The sequence below is a fragment of the Enhydra lutris genome, unplaced genomic scaffold (genome assembly GCF_002288905.1).
Source record: "Enhydra lutris kenyoni isolate GAN:26980312 unplaced genomic scaffold, ASM228890v2 scaffoldscaffold18, whole genome shotgun sequence".
Classification (NCBI taxonomy): Eukaryota; Metazoa; Chordata; class Mammalia; order Carnivora; family Mustelidae; genus Enhydra; species Enhydra lutris.
Window position 1 is genome coordinate 12,904,528 of NW_019154102.1, and position 20,437 is coordinate 12,924,964.

At 36.9% G+C, this 20,437-nt stretch overlaps 1 protein-coding gene across 3 annotated transcripts in view; it reads right to left on the reverse strand.

Moving 5' to 3' along the window:
* LOC111147962 (ubiquitin specific peptidase 34) overlaps positions 1–20,437 on the reverse strand; it is a 244,462-nt gene that overhangs the window by 183,237 nt on the left and 40,788 nt on the right. For all 3 annotated transcript variants that reach the window (XM_022504268.1, XM_022504269.1, XM_022504267.1), the window contains exons 2-3: positions 19,451–19,538; positions 4,617–5,037 (exon numbers count right to left, since the gene is read on the reverse strand). In XM_022504268.1, coding sequence (XP_022359976.1) covers positions 4,617–5,037; positions 19,451–19,538 — 509 coding nt within the window. The remainder of the gene's footprint in view (positions 1–4,616; positions 5,038–19,450; positions 19,539–20,437) is intronic.

The window sequence follows — 20,437 nt, forward strand, 5'->3', positions numbered from 1 at the left end:
AAAAAAAAAAAAAAAAAAAAACTTTCACATTTCCAAATAACCAAAAAAACTGTCCTAATACAGGTCAAAACATGTGTTAAATCAAATGTACTAAACCTAAATCTATTCCTGAGCTTCCACTGGCAGGACCACAATTAAAGCTTTAAATTATTCTCATCAAACCTTTTGTCTTCAACCAAGTCCAGAATGTAAGGACACCAATGGTACTGAATACAGATTCACAGACCATGTAAACCATGCTGTAATTTTAGAATCCAGTCAAAATTTCTAGTGCCCATCATGGACACAGCTAGAAAGTACCCTAACAAAATTCTATTCTGATATGCAAAATGTTGCTCATGGACTTGGTTACAACTATGCTGACTGCACAGAAAGACTGTTTCACCATTTTTTATTTCTACTCTGGGTACAAGAAAACATTATCCTAAGGTGTCACTACAATCTCATTTTAAGTAGTACATAAAGAGTTAACACAGATCTATAGGTAAGATACAACAGTAGGAAAAACACTAGGATACCTCCCTAAAAGCTTAATCAACATCATTTTTGTTTCAAAAGTTCTAATTTTAGATGAACCCTACACAGGCCTTAAGAAACCTATCTGCTCAGTTTTTGTCTTTTTAGGAAAAACCTTACATTTACTAAATTAAGATAATGCCATTCTATTTCCAGAAGTAAAAAAGAAATCTGCCTATTACTCTAAAAGAGAAAATAAAGAAATAAATGAGTATCCAGAAAGTAATTCTACATCTAATTTAACAAATGCTGCCCCATGATCAAACTATGAAAAACTGAAAGCCAATAGATCAGGAATACAATTTTTGCTTAAAAAGAAGTCATCCCAGGGGTATCTGGGTGGCTCAGTGGGTTAAAGCCTCTGCCTTCAGCTCAGGTCATGATCCCAGGGTTCTGGGATCGAGCCCCGCATCGGGCTCTCTACTCAGTAGGGAGCCTGCTTCTCCCTCTGCCTCTGCCTGCCATTCTGTCTGCCTGTGCTCGCTCTCTCTCCCTCCCTCTCTCTGACAAATAAATAAATAAAATCTTTAAAAAAAAAAAAAGAAGAAGAAGAAGAAGTCATACAGGGGCACCTGGGTAGCTCAGTGGGTTAGGCCTCTGCCTTCGGCTCAGGTCATAATCTCAGGGTCCTGGGATGGAGCCCCGTATCGGGCACTCTGCTCAGCAGGGAGCCTACTCCCTCCACCCTGCCTGCCTCTCTGCCTACTCGTGATCTGTCAAATAAATAAAATCTTTAAAAAAAAAAAAAAAGTCATCCATATAAGAATTAGACAGTAGTGATGGGTTGCACAACTGTGGGAATATACTGTAACTTACTAAACTGTATACATTAAAAGGGTGAATTTAAAATATTTTTAATTTAATAAAGGATAAATAAAAACAGTCAGTGGAAAGTGGAAAGAGAAAACCAAACTAGATTCAGAAATTTGGAACATAACGTATGTATTTACTCTACCCAACCATATTACACAAACACTTAACAAGCGCAGTGGTTTCTCCTCTTTAATTATTATACTCATTTTACTTTACTTAGAATGAAAACATAAAATACTAGGGCAACACACAGAATTACACACTGATTCAGGACTAAGAAAAGAACGCAAAAAAAAAAAAAAAATGCAATAGCTCCCTGCCCTCCAAAAAAGATTCAACCTGAATTAATACTTATTTCTAATTACATCTTTTAAAATAGTATCACAACTTTGATAGAAAAGGAAGAAGGATACAGACAGGAAGGAGAGGGAGGAGAGGCTCTGAGTTCCTATCTTCTCCTAGCAATGGATACAATAGCTACAGCGATTAAGTGATTGAGAAGCAGTATAACAGAATGAACTGAATTCTACAACTCTTTCAGCAATATGCTGTGCAAACCTGACCAAAACTTTTAACCTAAGCCAGTTCCTTCTTGGGGCACCTGGCATGCTCAGTCAGAAGAGCATACAACTCTTGACCATGGGGTCATTAGTTCAAGTCCCACATTGGATATAGAGATTACTGAAGAAAATAAACCTTAAAAAAGAAAAAAAAAAGCCAGTTCCCTCTTATATAAATTAAGATGGCTGACTAAATTCTAAAGTCACAGCTATCTAAATACTATCACATGAGTACTGAATCACCTTCTGAAGAGTCTTTGCCAGGGATTCCTGGGTGGCTCAGTCCGTTAAGTGTCTGCCTTCAGCTCAGGCATGATCCCAGAATCCTGGGATCAAGCCCCACATGGGGCTCCTTGCTTAGTGGGGAGCCTGCTTCTTCCTCTGCCTGCCACTCCCCCTGCTTGTGCTCCATCTCACAAATAATTTTTTGAAAGATTTTATTTAATTACTTGACACAGAGAGACACAGTGAAAGAAGGGAAACAAGCAGGGGGAGTGCAAGAGGGAGAGGGAGAAGCAGGCTTCCCCTGAGCAGAGAGCCCAATGTGGGGCTCGATCCCAGAACCCTGGGATCATGACCTGAGCCAAAGGCAGCCACTTAACAACTAAGCCACCCAGGCGCCCCTAAAATAAAAATCTTTTAAAAAAAATAAATAGTCTTAGCCAGTTTGTGCCTCTTTAGAAAAGTCAAAATCAAACTAAAATCAAAGTTAAATAGGACTGTTACCATTTAACCACATGGCCACTAGGATAGAAACTATAAATTTTTGAAGTATTTGTAACAAATCATTACTAACTTAACTAGAAACCCAGGAAAGGGCTATATTATGAACAGAGTATTACAGAAACACACAAATTCTGTATTAAGGAGAGAATTCTGTGTAACACTATGTTACATTATATCTAAGGTTGTTTTTTATTAGAATTTTATCTCAAAGACCTCATGCAACTATTGCTTTCAACCAACTAGTCACATGGAATGACCCTCAACGGTAATAATGAGGCACTTTATTTCAAAAGAGAAAGTAGGGCAGTGTGACTATGCTTACATTTGGACATTTTTTTTTCTAATGATTTTTTAAAATGGCAAACTGGTGGGCAAACTGATTTTAGGAAAAAAACAGCAGATTTGGTATAGCCATGGTTCTACTGTTAGGAGATTTTTAACTGGAAAAACTTAACTTTATGAAGAAACTGCATGAATTTCACATATCTGGGTCCCTAACTGATCTATTTTTTGCATATTTCAATTACCAATTTAAGGCATTAAAAACACTATTCACGTGGCACTGAGATTCATTTTCACTGGTTTGTACAAATAGATCCCATTTGTTGAAAAAGGATTCTGAGCTGACATTTTTTTTTAGGATGTTTACTCAATCTATGTAAGATTCATTAGAAGATTCTATAAGGAAAAAAATCACAGACTAAGAATTCTAGAAGGAAGACCACAATCTGATTTAAAATATTCTTATGTAGAATTCCAGTAAGGAAAATACTTACCTCCTGGGCTATGTTTTTAAGTAGTCTCAATTCAATGTGAAAGCATTTTCAGTAAAGGACTGTTTTGGTTTTTTGGGTTTTTTTTAAGATGAAGAAAGAAGTTTAAAGAAGTCAGTATGAAGGTTATAGAACAAATAAGCCAGAGAAAATAGGCAGACTTTTTTTTTTAAAAGCATGTGGTAGCTATGTTAAAGTTTAAATGAAATGCTGCCTCTCCTACCCTCCAGAGATGAAGTGTACTTCATACCCCTTTGAATCTAGGCTGCCCTTGTTAATTATTTCAACCAAGAGAATGTGGGAGAATTTATACTGTGTCTTTGTTTCAGAGGCTAGACCTCAAGAGGCCTTACAGCTTACACATTCATCTTCCTGGATCAATGCTAAGACTACTATGTAAAGAAGCCAATCAACTCTAGTGGAGAATGAGAGGCCATATGGAGAAAATCCAAGAGCATTAGACAACACCCAGCACCAAGTGTCAGACATGTGACACCACGCTAGACCTTCAAAGTCTTCCAACTTTAAAAGTAAATACAATTGCCTAAATGAGGCCACATAAAACCAACAGAAGAATTGCCCGGACAACTCAGAGAATCATAAGAAATAAGAAATCTCTCTTGTTTCATATATATGCCACTTACATAATACATTATCCTATAACTTTCTCGATTGCCACGATGTGTATAAAGCAATGCCATTATCTAAATAAACCTAAGGTGGGTTTCTAAACTCCTGGAAAAGTTGTAAAAATATCACTAATGGAATGAATCACGCATTTTCATTTATAAAAGACAGTACTATCATTTAAAACTATTAATTAAGGAATCTTTGTTTTCTTAATGAAAGGAATTTCAAATTCTGTTACCAATGTTCCTGAGAATGAAATTCAAAATTCCACAATCATCATCTTCCTCAGTTACTACTTTCTGAAAATGTCATAGTAAGTAGAACACAGATGTATACTGGCACAATGTTTAGATCACTGACAGTTTAACTTTTATGAGTTCAATGTGTTAACTCTTTCCCAAACAGGACTGTGTTAAGCAAATGTTCGACCCAAGTTGCTGCAGAAATCGTTTAGAGAGAACTGGAATACTTTTCCTAACCATCGTGATTTTTTCTAAGTTTTCCATCAACAACTACTCTGTGTATTTATTCTTAAGTGAGAAACTGTCAACATAATGGTAACTTGGGTGTTACATTCACAATATCTATGTTTACGTACCTCTATAGTAGGATGAGTATTATGCTTGTAAGCAGTATATAAAGGAAACTGAATTTGAAAAATTTTTGCCACACATAGTAAGAGTTTTTCCTTCTCATCTGTACTCCATAAGCTAAAAGGATCACAACTCTTTGAAGATTCCTCTTCAGTCAGATTACAAATTCTTGTAGAGTTTGATTTTTTTTCTATTGATTTTTGTCTTTCTGTACTTCCTTCTTTACACTCTCTTTCTATATTCAGTGGTTCTTCCACTTGATTAGTCTCATCTTGCCACGTGGAATCTATGTTAAGAGTAGTACAATGTTTACAAAGCTGGTCCCGGAGTACTTGAACTTGGGCAATCACTAAGTTAATAAGTGCACACACTACTTGGTTAAAAATCTCCAAATGCTTATATTCCTTGAAGCAGCATAGACACTGCCTGTAAGAGAAAGAAAATTTTCCAATAAATTAATGCTTTCTAGAGAGACAACCATTATGTATTTTAATATAAAAAAAAATAATAAGCAAATACTAAAGTACTTCCCCACCCCAGTTTTTACTTCCTCCTGACAGGGTAGCACAACAGTAATTTATAAAGATAGTATCCCACCAAAAATTGGTACTTTCGGTAGTAAAAGGTCATCATATTAGGATGACAATTACAGTTTTCAATTTTATATGTATATTTATCTGCCCTTCTACACAAAGAACTATTTAAAAACAAGAACTGTAGCATATATCTTTGCCTCTCTAAGTACTGATTACTAAATACATGACTATCAAGTATGAGGAAACTGGTTAAAATAAAAACCTTATTAGTAAAGCTAATTTATTTTACACAAAGGGATTTGTAGTTAACTAATAAAAAAGCTGTATTTTAACATTAATAATTTGCTTGAGAAAGGGCGCCTGGGTGGCTCAGTTGGTTGAGTGGCTGGCTTTTGATTTCAGCTCAGGTCATGGTCTCAGGGTTCTGAGATTAAGCCCTGCAACTGGCTCCATGCTCAACAGGGTGTATAATTCAGGATTCTCTCTCCTTCTGCCCCTCTCCCCACTCATTCATGCTCTCTCTCTAAAGTAAATAAATAAATCTTAACAATAATAATAATAATAATTTCCTTGAAGGCTAACTTCGGAAGGACATCCCTACACTATGGCTGATTAAGGGCATTCAGAAATAACACACACACTCAACACCCTTTAGGGTATGCATACGTGTGTATGCACGTATGTATGTACGTATATATACATATAAAAATACAGTTAGAGTCAGTAACTATTACAAACAAATCTAGTTCTCTTAGATATGTTCAGTTAGCATAATGCCTGGCAATAATGAATAATTAAAAGAGACAGGTAAATCAAATAAATGATACTCAAGTACCACATTATAAGATTAACTACATACAGGAGTACCTGGGTGGCTCAGTCGGTTGAATGTCTGCTTTCAGCTCAGGTCATGATCTCGGGGATCTGGTATCAAGCCCCATGGTGGGCTCCCTGATCAGAGTGGAGCCTGGTTCTCCCTTCCCCTCAACACTTTCACCTCTCCCCCCACAACTTGTGCTCTCTTGCACGCATGATCACACTCTCTCAAATAAAATCTTTAGGGGGTAAAAAAAAGAATAACTGTAGCCAATGATGGACAAGAGTAAACTTTTACTTACAATTTGTACTGAGTTATATTATCAAATCAAATCATCTATATTGTAGTCCAAACAGAGCACCAACTCCCTATATGACCATGTAAATGTAATTTCATTTCTCAAAGTGTGGCAGATTTGAAGTACAGCCACAAATTCTTGAATATTCTTCCCTTTAGAAAGGGAAGCCCAATTTTCCTCCCCTTGAATGTGGAACAGACTTAATGACTAACATCTAATGAATGGAATGTGGCAGAAATGACTGTGTGACATCTGAAACTAGGTCATAAGAGACACTGCCCCTCAGCCTTGCTCTCTTCTGGATCACTTGCTCTGAGGGAAGCCAGTTATCATGTTGTAAAATAGCCAAGGAGCCCACGCTGTAGTCCACAGGTGAAAAAACTGAGCACTGGTCCCATAAACAACGAACACCAACTTGCCAGCCAAGTTAAGTGAGCCAACTTGGAAGCAGGCCCTCCAAACCTCACATAAGGTTTGGGATGACTGCAACCTGGCCAACAACTTGACACAACCCCCCCCCCCTTTTTTTTTAAGATTTTATTTATTTGACAGCACAAGCAGGGAGAGCAGCAGGCAGAGGGAGAAGCAGAACCCCACTGAGCAGAGAGCCCGATACAGGGCTCTATTCCAGGTCCCCAGGATCATGACCTGAGCCAAAGGCAGACGCCCAACTGACTGAGCCACCGAGGCACCTGATTGCAACCTCTTGAAGAATCCAGGCCAGAACCAACCAGCAAAACCACTACCAAATTCCTATCCATAAAAACTCTGAGGACAATGTTTATTGCTGTTTTAAGATACTACTTTTTGAGTAATAGGTTACAAAGAAATAGATAAATAATACAGGCTTGTCTTCTCAGTGACAAAATGAAAGGAATTTTACCTCTAAGAACTCTTCCACTTTTAAAGTTCTGTATTACCACAATTTCTACAAGAAGAAAAATTAACATATTACTCCTGAAGTTTTTCTTATAAACAGTTTCTCTTTAGGTTCAAGAAAAACCAAGCTCAAAGTGAAGGACTAAACATCTGAGTTTTTTTTTTTTTTTAAGATTTGCCTTTTTTTTTTTTTAAAAGATTATTTATTTGTCAGAGAGAGCAGGAACACAGAGAGCTGCAGGCAGAACAGGAAGAGCGAGAAGCAGACTCCCTGCTGAGCAAGGAGCCCGAAGTGGGACTTGATACCAGGACTCTGGGATCAGGACCTGAGCAGAAGGTGATGCTTAACCAACTGAGCCACCCAGGCGTCCCTTGAGTATCTTTTTTAAAAGATTTATTTATTTGGGAGAGAGGGAGATAGAGCGTGGGACAGCACAAGCAGTGGAGAGGGAAAAGCAGACTGCCCATTGAGCAGGGAGCCTGATGCACGCCTTGATTCCAGGACCCTGGGATCATGATCAGAGCCAAAGTTTGCCACTTAACTGACTGAGCCACCCAGAAGCCCCTTGAGTATCTTTCTTTAGTGAAAAAAAAAATCTTAGTTCCTTCCAAAAAACACCCTGAAGTCAGATTTGGATTAAGAAAGTCAAAGAGCCAATCAAATTTACTTTAAAAATTCAATGGCAGGAAAAAAAATTCATTGGCAGGCAATGGCGGCATTTAATGGACTAGGAAACTAATTTTAAAAAGACCAAAATTATAGGGGTGGCTTAGTCAGTTAAACATCTGCCTTCTGCTCAGGTCATGATCCCAAGGTCCTAGGATCGAATCCCACATCGGGCTCCTTACTCCATGGGGAGTCTTCCTCTCTCTCTGCCTGCCATTCCCCATGCTTCTGCTGTGTGTCAAATAAATAAAATCTTAAAAAAAAAAAAAAAAAAAAGACAAAAGTTATATATTCAGAAATTAACACAGAACTGAATCTAAGTCCTTACAGATCCAAAATATACAAATTCAAGGAGAGCTGAGAGTCTAAGTGAAGATACACAAATACATTTTTAAATAATTATGTAAGTTACACACTTTATTGTATGACACTCCATTCTGAAAAGTCTAGGTATTTGATCTCTCAATACACCATTTCTCTCTATATCCCTACCCACAATGCAGGAGGAGAAAGTGTTTTTAAGTAAATAAACATCACTTTCAGTTAAGCCCAGCTTGATTTTACACTTAAGTTTTTTTCTGGTCTATTTAAAAATCCACTACAAATACACTAAAAGAAAAAAAGATCCTTAACTCCATGAGGAAAGAGAGAATGGAAGAACAGATAACAAGTAGCAACACATTTTAGACAACAGAAAAGGGAGGAATAGTACATGACTTAGAGCAAATGAAATAAATTTGGAAGGGCCACGGAAGGATTTATCAACAAAAATATCCACCTTCCAGAACACTGAAAAGGCTCAGCAATAAAGAGCATCAGATACATCTAAAGGCAGAGATGAAGCATAGCCAGAAAATAGGACTAAATGAAAGGTACAGTTAAAACCTGTAGATTCCCAACCCAGACAACCACAATACTTACTATTCCTACTTGACCCAGGGAAACAAGTTTTTTGTACATAAAATGAACAAGATAAACCCAGGAACACCAGATGTTAAAGAAGTCAGGGATAATATAAGAAACAGAAAAGAAAACTAAGTGATACTATGACTGAATGAACCTCCCCAACTAACCTTCCCTATCAACCAGACTAAGATAAGTCAAGCCCAAAGACTTATTTTTCTTAGAGAATATGAGTATCTATGAGAAAAGCCCATTTACCCATAGTAATGAAGCTAGCTCACCACTTTACCATCCTACAGTGTAGACCAATACCTCAGATACCCCTACCCACACAGAACTTCCAATCCATCTTTCAGTGTCCATCTCTTAACCATGAAAGGATAACCAGTAAGACTTGCAAGGAAAGCAAAGGCAAATCAAAATAAATGGTAAAAGGAAATTCAGAGGAAATAAATAAAATGCAGAAAGAAAAAAGGTTTTAATCAATTTATATCCTCAGAGTCAAAAAAGATTCCGGAGGGGCGCCTGGGTGGCTCAGTGGGTTAAAGCCTCTGCCTTCGGCTCAGGTCATAATCCCAGGGTCCTGGGATCGAGCCAGGCTTTGGGCTCTCTGCTCAGCGGGGAGCCTGCTTCCTCCTCTCTCTCTGCCTGCCTCTCTGCCTACTTGTGATCTCTGTCTGTCAAATAAATAAATAAAATCTTTAAAAAAAAAAAAAAGATTCTGGATTATTGAAACAAGAACAGAATACCATTTTAAAAAAATGCATTCAAACTACAAAATAAGAGTCCTTCAATGTGTACAAATATACATTACATAGCTTTTGCATATACACCAGTCACAAGTTAAAAACCAACTAGAGGGCACCTGGGTGGCTCAATCAGTTAAACGACTGCCTTCAGCTCAGGTCATGATCCCGGGGTCCTGGGATCAAGTCCCACATCGGGCTCCCCCTGCTCTGTGGGAAGCCTGCTCCTCCCTCTCCTTCTCTCTGCTACTCCCTATACTGTACTCTGTGTCGAATAAATACATAAAATCTTAAAAAAAAAAAAAAAAAAAAAAAAACTAGAACTATAGCAATTTGACAGTCGGAAGAACATACAACTCCTGATCTCAGGGTGGGGAGTTCGAGCTCCACATGGAGTATAGAGATTACTTAAATAAATAAAACTTTAAAAGAAAAAGTATATTAATTTGTAAGATTCAACAGAAGGTCAAAAGTGAAAAAATGTCCTAGAAAGTAGAATAGATTAAAAAAAAAAAAATGGGGAGAAAAAGAAAAGTATATCAAAAATTTCGTATCTGAAAATTCCACCAAAACACCTATGATGAAATTACTGAAGCTGAAGGGGAGAATAAACATCCTAAAAGCTTTCATGGAGAGTGGGAAGAGGGACAAAGAAAAGCTCAGGAATAAAAACAGCTAATACTTCTCCAAAGCAATACTGGGGAAAGGGGAACGGCTGGATGGCTCTCTCAGTCTGCAGAACATGCAAGTTCTGATCTCAGGGTCCTAAGTTCAAGAACCACAGTGGGATGTAAAGCTTACTTTCAAAAATAAATAAATAAATAAATAAAAATAAGGGGCGCCGGGGTGGTACAGTAGGTTAAGCGTCTGACTCTTGATTTTAGCTGAGGACATGATCTCAGTCATAAGATTGAGCCCCACAATGGCTCTATGCTCAGCAGGGAGTCTGCTTCAGATTCTCTCTCCCTACCCCTCTAAGGGAGCTCATGCTCGCTCTCTCTCTAATAAAAAATAAATAAATCTGGGGCACCTGGGTGGCTCAGTGGGTTAAAGCCTCTGCCTTTGGCTCACGTCATGATCCCAGGGTTCTAGGATTGAGCCCCGCATAGGGCTCCACTCAGCGGGGAGCCTGCTTCCCCCTCTCTCTCTCCTCCTGCCTCTCTGCCTACTTGTGATCTCTGTCAAATAAATAAATAAAACCTTTTTTTAAAAAATAAATACATAAATCTAAATAAATAAACAAATTTAAAATCCTCAAAGGTGTATCAGGAGGTAAAACACAAGGAAGCAAGACTTTTAAATTTCTGAAAGAAAATCATTCTCTACCTAGAATTCTGCATCCAGAAGTCTTCAATAAGATTAAGGGCAGAAGATAAACTTTTAGGCCTGAAAGATCTAAAAAAAAAACACTGGTCTCCTATACACCCTTTTTCAGAAAAGATGTCATTCTGACAAAGCAAAAATAGTAAACCAATAAAGAGGTCAACATGGAATCCAGGAATCCTGAGATCCAAAACAGAAAAACGAAAGAAATTTCAAGGAGGATCTGAAGAGAAGATAGCTATTTAGTAGCCCTAATAAGAAACCAACAAATAGAGTAGGAAGATAAAGGCCCAAGGAAATTCAGGAGAGGGGAAGGGGAAGGAAATGAGATCACATAATGATGCATAAAAAATGTAAAAACTAGTACTAAGAATGGTTGAAGAGTCTGAAAAGAATTAGTGATCCACAACTCAAAAATTATTAAAAACCAGCCGGTAAACTCTAGGAAAGAAAAAAGATAACAAAAGATAAACAAGAATTTATTTCTTGTAAAATATAAAATGAGCCATAGAACCTTTTCTGACTCACCACTGACCAGAACTGTTATTTTCAGAAGTGCCCTGAGAGAAAAGGGAAGTTTTAAGAAAGTAATCTTTACGTATCAGAAAAGAAAGTTTATAGAGTTTACTTAAAATTGATGCATGAAGTAACAGCAGTATAATAACACTACTTCATTATACAGAGGTTAATATCAAAGCCAACACATGAAAGCAAAAGCGGAGTTGAGGAGATGGGGCAATGAACTTTATTACAGGCCTTTTTCTGTTTATTTTTTAAACTCCTACACGTTATGTCTATTTATAAACTAATCTCAGACATACCCTTCCACTATCTAAGCTTATCCTATTTTTTCCTACACCTTCTAGCAGCCTGATAAGACATTCTTACCAAGTAGAGTTATATACTGCTTGAATAGAGAATGCTTACATTTAAGAATACGCTAGTAGGCTTAGAGAGCACATACCTCATCATAATGAAGGCCTTAATATGAAAAAATCACAGCTAACATCATACTCAATGGTGAAAAACTGAGAGCTCTCCCCCTAAAGTCAGGAACAAGATAAGGATGTCCCCCTCACTACTTTCATTCAACATAATATTAGAAGTCCTAGCCACAGAAGTCAGACAAGAAAAAGTGGGGTGGGGGTGGGGGTGGGGTTCAAATTGGTAATGAGGAAATAAAATTTTCACTATTTGCAGATGACATACTGTATATACAGTACCCTAAAGACTCCACCAAAAAACTAGAACCGAAGAATGAAGTCTATAAAATCATAAGATACAAAATCAGTGTACAGAAATCTACTGCATTTCTATACACTAATAATGAAGCAGCAGAAAGAGAAATTAAGAACAATCTCATTAACAATTGCACCAAAAATAATAAAATACCTAAGAATACACTTAGCCAAAGAGGTGAAAGACCTATACCCTGAAAACTATAAAACACTGATGAAAGAAATTCAAGACAACACAAAGAAATGTAAAGACATTCCATGCTCATGGGTCCAAAGAACAAATGTTGTTAAAATAAAACACACTACCCCCAAAGCAATCTATAGATGTAATGCAATCCCTATCCAAATGCCAACACCATTTTTCACAGAACTAGAACAAACAATCCTAAAATTTGTATGGAACCCCAGAAGACCCCAACTACACAAAGCAATCTTGAAAAAGAAAAATATATCTGGAGGTATCACAATTCTAGACTTCAAGTTATATCACAAAGCAGCAGTAATCGAAACAGTAAAGTATTAGCACAAAAACAAACATAAATCAATGGAACAGAACAGAAAGCCCAGGAATAAACCCACAATTACATGGCTAATTAATCTTCCACAAAGAAGTAATGAAGACAATGGGAAAAAGACAGTCTCTTCCACAAACGGTACTGGAAAATGGACAGCAGTATGCAAAAAAATGATACTGGACCACCTTCTCACACCATACACAAAATTAAACTCAAAACGGATTGAAGACCTAAATGTGAGACCTGAAACTATAAAAATCCTAGGAATAGACTTAACCAAGGAAATGAAAGAACTATACTCTGAAAACTAGAAAACACTGATCAAAGAAATTCAAGACAATGCAAAGACACAGAAAGACATTCCACACTCATGGGTTTGAAGAACAAATATTGTTAAAATGTCCATACTACCCAGAACAATCTACAGATTTAATGCAAACCCTATGCAAATACCAACAGCATCTTTCACAAATCTAGTACAATCAATCCTAAAATTTGTATGGAATCACAGAAGACCTTGAATAGCCAAAGCATCTTGAAAAATGGACAGCTGCATACAAAACAAACTGGACTACTTTCCTACACCACACAAAATTAAACTCAAAGTGGATTAAGGACCTAAATGTAAGACCTGAAAACCATAAAAATCCTGGAAAAGCGCACAGGTAGTAATTTCTCTGACATCAGCCATAGCAACATTTTTCTAGATGTATCTTCTGAGGCAAAGGAAACCAAGCAAAAATAAACTATTGGGACTACATCAAAATAAAAAGTCTCTGCACAGCAAAGGAAACAACCAACAAAACTAAAAAAGGCCACCTAACGAATGGGAGAAGATGCTTGCAAATGACATATATGATAAAGGGTCAGTATCCAAACTATATAAAGAACTTAATATAATTCAACACACATACACGAAAAAATAATCCAATTAAAAATGGGCAGAAGATATGAACAGCCATTTCTCCAAAGAAGACATACAGGTGACCAACAGACACATGAGAAAATGCTCAACATCACTCACTATCAACAAAAGGCAAATCAAAACCACAATGAGATATCACTTCATACCTGTCAGAATGGCCAAAATCAAAAGCACAAGAAACAACTGTTGGCGAGGATGTGGAGAAAAAGAAACCCTCTTGCTCTGTTGGTGGGAACAGAAACTGGCACAGCCAATGTGGAAAACATTACAGAAGTTCCTGCACAAATTAAAAATAGAACTACCCCATGATACAGTAATCACATTACTGGGTATATACCCTAAAAATACAAAAGCACTAACCTGAAAGGATATATGTACTCCTATGTTTACTGCAGCATTATTTACAACAGCCAAGCTATGGAAGCAGCCTGAGTATATTGATACTTGAATGGATGAAGATGATGTACCACATGTATACACACAACAGGATATTACTCAACTATAAGAAAAAGAATCAGGATGGAGCCAGAGGGGTACTATGCTAAGGGAAATAGAGCTGTCAGAAAAAGACAAATACAATATGATTTCATTCATTTATGGAATTTAAGAAACAAAGTAGATGAACATACGGGAAGAGAAGGAAAAATAAAGATGAAAATAGGGGAGGCAAACCATAAGAGATGCTGAATCCTAGGAAACACAGTGAGGATTGCTGGAGAGGAGGCAGGTCAGGGTAAGGGGCAATTCAGTGATGGGCATTAAGGAGGACACTGGATATAAGGAGCACTGGGTGTTATATACAACCAATGAATCACTAAACTTTACACTGGTAACTAATAATGCAGTGTTATGTTAACTGAATTTAAATAAAGAATAAAAAAAAAAAAAAGAATGAAGTCTTGCCATTTGCAAAGACATGGATGGATCCAGAGAGCATAATGCTAAGTGAAATAAGTCAGTAACAGAAAGACTAATACCATATGATCGTACTCATATGTGAAAGAAACACAATGAACGAACAAAGAGAAAAAAAAGGAAACCAAAAAACAGATTCTTAACTATAAAGAATACCATAGAGGATGTGGGTGGAGGGATGGATGAAACAGGTGAAGGGGATTAAGAGTATACTCATCTTGGAGCGCCTGGGTGGCTCTGCCTTCAGCTCAGGTCATGATCCCAGGGTCATGGGATCAAGCCCCGCATCAGGCTCTCTGCTCTGCAGGGAGCCTGCCTCCCCTCCCCCACTGCCTGCCTCTCTGCCTACTTGTGATCTATCTATCTCTCTCTCTCTCTCTCTCTCTCTCTCTGTCAAATAAATAAATAAATAAAATCTTTTTTTTTTTTTAAGAATGTACTCATCTTAATGAGTATTAATATACAGCAATATTGAGTCACTATTTTGTAGACCTGAAACTAACACTGTACATTAACCATATTGGAATGAAATAAAATTTGAAAAAAAAATATATATATATATAAAATTTCTAAATGCCTAGCATAAAATACATAGCTCCAATTTATAAAAAAATTTTAACTGAACATTCATGAAGAATCTACATGTCTAAATTATTTTTTAACTTTGATTCTATAATTCCATCAAACACATATTCCAATGGATCTAACTTCTTCTTGGCCTGGTACTATGTAACCTTTGAAAGAACTGTTAATCCATGGTATCTTACCTTAGCAAAAGTTTTTATTTATGAACTGATTCATGAAAAGCACTACTGTGAATAGTGGTCAAAATAGTGGTCAAACCTCACTGAATTTATCAATATCCCCAAATTTCTTAATGCCAGAATAAAAGCCAGAGTCTTAAAGAGTATAGAACATAATCTATTCAAAATCAACAGCAACTAAAACTGTTCATAAAAATAAAGTTTACTGAGGCACCTGGCTGTCTCAGTCAACAAAGTATGTTACTCTTCTAACCTTGGGATCATGAGTTCAAGCCCCACATCTGATGTAGAGTTAACTTAAAAAAAATATAAGTTTGGGGCGCCCGGGTGGCTCAGTCATTAAGTGTCTGCCTACGGCTCAGGCAGGGATCTAAAAGAATTCTCTTTTAGAAAATAAATCATGAAATAAAACTAAAAAGAAGAATGGCAGAAGACAACCAAAGGCCTTAAAATACCTGGTAAGAAAAGAGGAATTTACAAGACAGAAACCTAAGCCTGTTTTGTGGTAAAATTTAACAAGTCCAAAACAAACAAAGTTATTCAATGCTTTTATCATCCATATTACTTTCAGACCTTTATATGCTCTTTTATTAACTTGTATTCTTCAATTTATTCTCTTAATCTTCTCTCTCCGCTTTGAATTAGTTTTCCTCCCATTCCAGTCCCAATTGCAATTTTAATAAAATGATAACCTTTTTTTTAAATGATAACCTTTTAAACAAACACATAATGTTCCTGAGCTTACAGACAGAACAAAGGAACAGCAGCTGCAAGACTGTTATACAGCAATTAAAAATAAGATCTGATGACATAAAGAGATTATTTATACTTGACTGTGTGTGAAAAATCAGATTATAAAACACAGATGTAGGAAACTCACATTTTTGCAAAATTTTAAACTATGATTCACAACCTCATGCCAAGGCTATACAAAAAAAAAAAAAAAATCATCAGTTGTTACTCTGGGTAGTAGCATGCCTTTTTTTGTTTTGTTTTGTTTTAAGATTTTATTTATTTAACAGAGAGAGAGAGAGATCACAAGTAGGCAGAGATTAGGGGGGGGGGAGGCAAGCTCCTCGCTGAGCAGAGAGCCTGCTGCAGGGCTCGATCCCATAACCCTGGGATCATGACCTGAGCTGAAGGCAGAGGCTTTAACCCACTAAGCCACCCAGGCACTGCGGCCTTTTTCTTTTTTTTTTTTTTTTTTCTTTTTCTTTTTTAACTTTGATTCTCGGGGTGCCTGGGTGGCCCAATTGTTAGGCAGCTGCCTTTGGCTCAGGTCATGATCCCAGAGTCTTGGGTCCTGGGATCGAGCCTGGGGCTCTCTCATTCTGCTTGTGCTCCCTCTCTTGCTGTCTTCTGTCATATAAGTAAAATCTTTTTTAAAAATAAATAAATAAACTTCGATTCTCTTTATTTTCTCAAAGAATTTTTACAGTGAGTACATACCTAAATAGGAGGAAAATAATATAAAGTATTAATACAGTTGTTTATAAAAATTATCAATATACTATTTTAAGTGAATATGCTCTTTTACGTATCTTTTAGTCAATATATTACACTAAGGATTCTTAACCACTAATAAGCTAATGAAAACTATTAACATTTTTCTCCCAGAAAACCTTTGAGAACATTTTGTATGAAATGTCATGGGTTCATCAGTATGCTAAGATATATTTATGGACCTCGATAGTCATGGGCCCTAAGTTAACAATCTCTTTTGAAGATTAACCATGCCTTATTAGTTGCTGGTTATCACCTACAAAAACTACCATCTTAATCTAGGCAACAGTATTTTCTGATGCCCAAGAAAGAAACTGAGGGAGGTCGGAGACATGAGAGGAGGGGAGAATAAACAAAGAAAAAAATATATATATATGTATATATATATTTAAGATTTTTGACAGGGAGAGATAAAGAGCGCGCGCACACAATCAAAGGGAGTGGCAGGGAGAGGGACAAGCAGGGTCCCCGAAGAGCAGGGAGCCTGATGCAGGGCTCAATCCCAGGATGCTAGCATTATGACCCCAGCTAAAGGCAGATGCTTAACCAACTGAGCGACCCAGGCACCCCTAGACGAAATTTTTTTTTTTTAATCACAAAACACTGTGAGTCACCTGGGTATTTTATTGTCACTTGTCTCGTCTTCAGTATGAACAATGAACAGTGTAACATTCTACTTTTGGGTGCTTTTTTACTACCAGTTAAAAATTGCTCATACTTATTGACATGTGAATAAAATGATAAAGGTTACATATTGTGTTTTAGTCCAGCTTTTCACACTTTAGCTTACATAACCTTCAACATGTATACTATTTTCCAAAATAAATTTTAACAATTTTAATTAAAACAGGTGTTTATTAGGGTCTTCTGTCAGGTACTGTGCTAAGTAAGCACTTGGTCTTTTCACAATCTAAAATAGTAGTAACGTTATTATTATTCTCATTTCACAAATGAAGTAAAAACTTAGAAGATAACTAGTCTGTCATAATTATCTAACAGGTGATGAAGCAGGACTCAAAGCCACATCACTCTGGCTCGACAGCCATACTGAACCACTATACTCTACAGCAACAATAGATAAAATTAAGAGGATCTCCTATTTTGGGGGCAAACATTCTTTGACATTCTGATGAAACCTACAAATTAGGCCTAAAATGGTACTTATCAATATTTACTTTGTAATTTCACTCCCATTCAGGTTAAAAATTCCTGATACAAGGATTAAGAGTATGTATCAATGATAAAAGTGGACTAGGAATGGGAATATGGAACCCCTACCCAGCACCAACCAATAACTAGGGGGTGAGACATTAAAAAAACTGCATCATTTCCCTGGATTTCATTTTATTTAGTGGCATAACATGTTGCTACCTAGCTACAGTTACAGTAAATAAATCCAAAATTATGACTCAAATGCAACATTTCTCAGCAAATCCTTTCGATACTGATGTTAATTTTATTTTAATTTTTTTTTTTTTAGATTTTATTTGTGAGAGCCAGCCAGCCAAGTGAGTATAGGCAGAGGGAGAAGCAGGCTCCCCGCCCCCGAGCAGGGAGCCCAAAGTGGGACTTGATCCCAGGGTCCTGGGATTGCAACCTGAGCTGAAGGCAGATGCTCAAGTGACTGAGCCACCCAAGCATCCCTGAAGCTAATTTTAAATCATTAACATTAGTATTATGAAATGTCCAATCACTACTCTACCCATAATGAAAGGAACAGAGGAACCACTCTCATTTCTAAACTTAGCTAAAAGTAATTCAGCTGGCTGAGACTCAGAAAAGAGATGCCGATAATGATAGCATGTAAAAAATCTACAATCTTTTGTAGAACAAATATGTGTATCATCTTTATCAACAAAGGAGGAGAAAACATAAGGAAAAGGGATATTACTGTAGAACAAATGAGATTTGAAGATAAACTCTATGATCAGCTAGACTGCGGGCCTCAGGACATTTATTTATTTTAGCTGCACTTAACATGTTCACTGATCATTGCACACAAACCTTCAAACATTCTTTACCCATAAAATTTTTAGAAGACTAATAAACGAGATAGGCACACAAGCAAAAGAGAATATTTAGCTAGGCCCAGCTAAAATCATGTTAAGGGAACAGGAACTTGCAAATTCTGATTATATTAATTACCGTGTTCCCTCAAGTTTTATTCTTTATATTCTCAACATATGCATTTTTTTTTTTAAGATTTTATTTATTTGACAGAGAGAGACACAGCAAGAGAGGGACCCACAAGCAGGGGGAGTAGGAGAGGGAGAAGGAGGCTTCTCAGCGGGAGCTGAGCAAGGAGCAGGATGCGGGCTTGATCCAAGGACCCTGGGATCATGACCTGAGCCCAAGGCAGACACTTAACAGAGATGCCCAGGCACCCCACAATATATGTATTTCTTAAAAACTGGTCTAATATACCCATGTATTATGCAAATGGAATAACAAATGGCTTCCAGAAGGGTCAAAGTGTCCATCACCACAAAACTAATTTTTTTAATGGATTAAGTTTAATGTCTCTAGTTATGCCATTAAAAATTCCTCAATCTCTCAAAATAATTTTTAGAATTTCATTCACTCCCCTATTTCCAAATAATAAGAGTTAAAGAAACTTTTATTGTTTTAAAAAACAAAACCATGAGTGGCCTCATGATTAAGAAAGGAAGGTTTAATAAATACTGATGAACTGTCATTTATTGACTATAGGTTTACAACCCAACATTCTAAAAGGGAAATTTCATGACAAACCATGTCAATTTAAAGTACAACTCAAAAAGTTAATCTTTAAAGTACTTAAAGATGCATACCTCTGTGTCCAGGAATTGATATAAGCAAATATTTTGAGAGTATGTTCCTTTCTGAGCTGCAGTCCATCACCACCTTCTATATCTGATACTGAAATAAAGTAGAAAAAACACTTTTTAATATTAGGAATAAATAATACTAAACCAGTATTAAAGCCAATACTTTAAAAAAAAAAAAAAGAAGTCTAGACTAAATGCAAATATTTCAGATTTTTTAACAGATGTACTGGGGGAGCAAGAGAGAAGACACTTTCCTCCCAGTTATTCTAGTGCTGTCTCTCTACTTCAAATCCCCCCTTCTGTTCTAAACTTTGTGATGCTGGGGCTGGAACGCTGCAAACTACATTTTTCATTTCCATCTGGCTTCTTAAGATGCTCCTCCACTGTCTACACAGCACTAGAAGACTAGAAGGCAGGAGGAGACCAAAGACATGTTCACTCTCTGTATATGAAAGCATCACTCAGCAACTGCAGATTCCAAGTGGCAGCATCCAAAAACCAATCTCATGGTACTCCTCTCAGAGGTACCAGCAGTAGCCAGACAGCATTCCTTCCTTTAAGTCCTAGCTTCTTCACAGGGCCCACCTCCAAGTGATTGCAAGTGATTCTTAGATTCTGACAACCCTTTTTCCTTTATTTCCCTAGCCTTTGGGGAGACTGGCTGTTCCTCCGTTATCATAGCTGTCATCATCATCATCTCTGGGTGTTGTCCAGGTTCCACTTGTTTTTTACCTCCAACATTTGTGTAAATACTTCTATTACTAAATTCCCTTTCAAAGCCCTGACTGGAGCTTGACTGACATCCTGGCATTTCATATACAGTATATACTACTAGGAAAGGAATCGAAAGTTAAATTCAGAAAGGAAAAGTTTTCAAAAACTACAGGTGGTCCAAGGAAGTCTTCTAATGTAAAATGTTTCACTGTACAAGATCTGGTCAGCAAATTTTTCGTTAATGGGACAGAAAGTAAATACTTTAGGCTTAGAAGG